Genomic DNA, 2,388 nt, shown 5'->3' on the forward strand with positions numbered 1-2,388 from the left:
ACACATGCAAACACACACACACCCTAGAAGAGTAGAAGAGAGAGAGAGAGAGAGAGAGAGAGAGAGAGAGAGAAGGGATGACAGAAAAAGAGCGGTGAGAGGGAGAATCAAAGAGGAGAGAGGAACAGTTGGAGGGAATTATATTTTTTCAAAAGATGTTTCATATGCAGGCTCAGCATTCCAGACATCAACAATGGAAATGAGATGCTGTGAAGGTGTGTAATATTCTCCTCTGAGCTAGTCTCCATAACAAATCTGTTTGGGTCTCAGTGGGACTCCAACACCCATGATGCCTCTGTCTCACCTGTCAGGAGATGAAAGACATTGTACACCTGTGTGTGGCATAAATCGGTTTGAGCATGTTTAATAGTGTCATCATAATCATTACCATTAGGGCTTGTAAAACTTAACTTTGTCTGTAGGTCTTTGTCTTACTTCTGGAAATGTATTGCATCAATACATAATGTTTTTAAAATAACTATTCCTCTCCCTCTTTCTCCCGCTCTCATTCCCTCCCTCTTTCTCTTTCTCCAGGGAAGCCAAGGGGCGGTGCCTGCTCTATTAGAGGCAGGTTTTGCGCCAATGGTATGGTTCATTCGCAAAGCGAACAGAGGAAGAAGCAATGCGAGACGGATAAGTGGGCCAAAAATCTGTTTCTCCAGCAGGTGGCGATTTTTATTTTATTTTTTCGCTCACCAAGCGAAGAATTTGTGTATGGGAGGTGATGAAGAGTGTCGAATTTGGTTAACGAAACTTTGAATGTATTATTTGATACGTGAGGCTTATTTAATCAAATAGAATATCGCAATACTTAGCTTATTACGAGTTTACTGATATAAGTAGGACACGTGACATCCCGGCAACTTTGATTTAAAAAAAACCCCACTTTATATCGGAGTTGTGCCCGTTTTCACACACGTATCTGTCCTCTCATTGGCTATAATGTTTCCAACTGATCTTGCCTCCTCCCGACTGCCTTCTATTTTAAATACGTTTCTTTTCATTGTTAGAGGGGCCACTTGAGTATCTGGTCAACAATGGATCATCTGTGGTATCCATCTGGGAAAAGGCTATATGGTCACTCCTGACCTGCAAATTGATATTTCATTTCAGAATCGGTTAAAATTTGGTTATGGTTAGGGTTAAGGGTTTAGTTAAAGTAAGGGTCCGTTTTAGATTTTAGTTAGTCGTTTGCAGGTCAGCAGTGCCCTTAAGTCTCTCCCATAGATCTGAGGAACAGAGGAGAGGGGCAGGATTCTGAGGTGAGGTAGAGAGAGACAGAGAGGGGAGCTGAGGTTGATCGCTACAACAAGACTCAACTCAGTCAGGACAGAATAGGCTGCTAGAGACACACTGCGGGGTCTGGGAAGGAAATCTGTCGCAGGGGACGAAGAAGGAGTGAAAGTGTTTATGTTGCTGGATGGACTTGTATTTTTATATCGCAACTTAGTTTTTCCCTTTTCCTCTCCTTTCCTTTCCACCGCCCTAACGGATCGCATTCCGCGGAGCAGCTGCGCTTTAATGCCCCTGCGCACTCGAGGAGGAGAAGGAGAGAAGAGGCCTGACTTCTCGGAAACCGCTCCGCCGCCCCTCACGCCTCTCCCCCGTGGCTGTCTGTCCCCTCTTCCCTCCTGGCCCTGTATGGACGGGGATGGGGAGAGCCGGATGTTGTTACCGCGGGGCTGAGCGCCTCGCATCCCCACCGAGGGTGCCCAGCCTGCGCCCGTTGCTGGTGCTGCTCCTTGCTCTCTGCTACGGGGCTCACAGAGGTAGTAACTATATAACTTCGGATGTTGTTCATTCTCGGTAGCCTACATCGAGACCTAGTACCCTGTACGCCGTTCACTTCAGCGCGAGCGCTGCGAATGTGCCATAACAGTTATAGGCTAATGAAGAATTAATAACCAGTTAATAATGATACAACTAAGAATGTCCCACTGGGCACAGACGTAAATTCATCGTCTATTCCACGTTGGTTCAAACCACGTTGATTCAACCAGTGTGTGCCTAGTGGGGTGGGATTGGAATGAGTCTTCCATGTGGTTTAAGGGGAGTCTAATGGTGTGTATATCCTATAGGACTGTAGCCTATGGGAGTGTATTGGAATTGGACCTCCTGTCCTCTTCGTGTTATTGTTTGATAGTGCCTCTCTCTTTCTCTCTCCTGCGGACCGCAGTAACGCAGCAGTTAAAAGGTCTCTCCCGTGTTTCTCCAGAGTTTCTCCCGCGGTGTCTCTGCCGTGGGACGCTAATGGCTGATAGAGAAAGGGAAGGGTGGCTGTGCAGATATCTTGGTGGAAGGTCCTCAGCAGCCAGGCTAACAGATTATTGTTGACACGTTTTAAAATAATATAGGTTTATAATAATAATATTTGGAATGTAAATTATA

At 45.9% G+C, this 2,388-nt stretch overlaps 1 protein-coding gene across 3 annotated transcripts in view; it reads left to right on the plus strand.

Annotated features, from left to right (window-relative positions):
- Positions 1 to 761: 761 nt before the first annotated feature.
- The window catches only part of LOC106580285 (repulsive guidance molecule BMP co-receptor b), a 13,750-nt gene continuing 12,123 nt past the window's right edge, over positions 762 to 2,388 (plus strand). For 2 of the 3 annotated variants that reach the window (XM_045703186.1, XM_045703187.1), the window contains exon 1: positions 762 to 1,772. In XM_045703186.1, coding sequence (XP_045559142.1) covers positions 1,652 to 1,772 — 121 coding nt within the window. In that variant the 5' untranslated portion in view covers positions 762 to 1,651. The remainder of the gene's footprint in view (positions 1,773 to 2,388) is intronic. The other variant, XM_045703188.1, reaches the window with a different exon arrangement.

The sequence above is a fragment of the Salmo salar genome, chromosome ssa20, assembly GCF_905237065.1.
Source record: "Salmo salar chromosome ssa20, Ssal_v3.1, whole genome shotgun sequence".
NCBI classification, from domain to species: domain Eukaryota; kingdom Metazoa; phylum Chordata; class Actinopteri; order Salmoniformes; family Salmonidae; genus Salmo; species Salmo salar.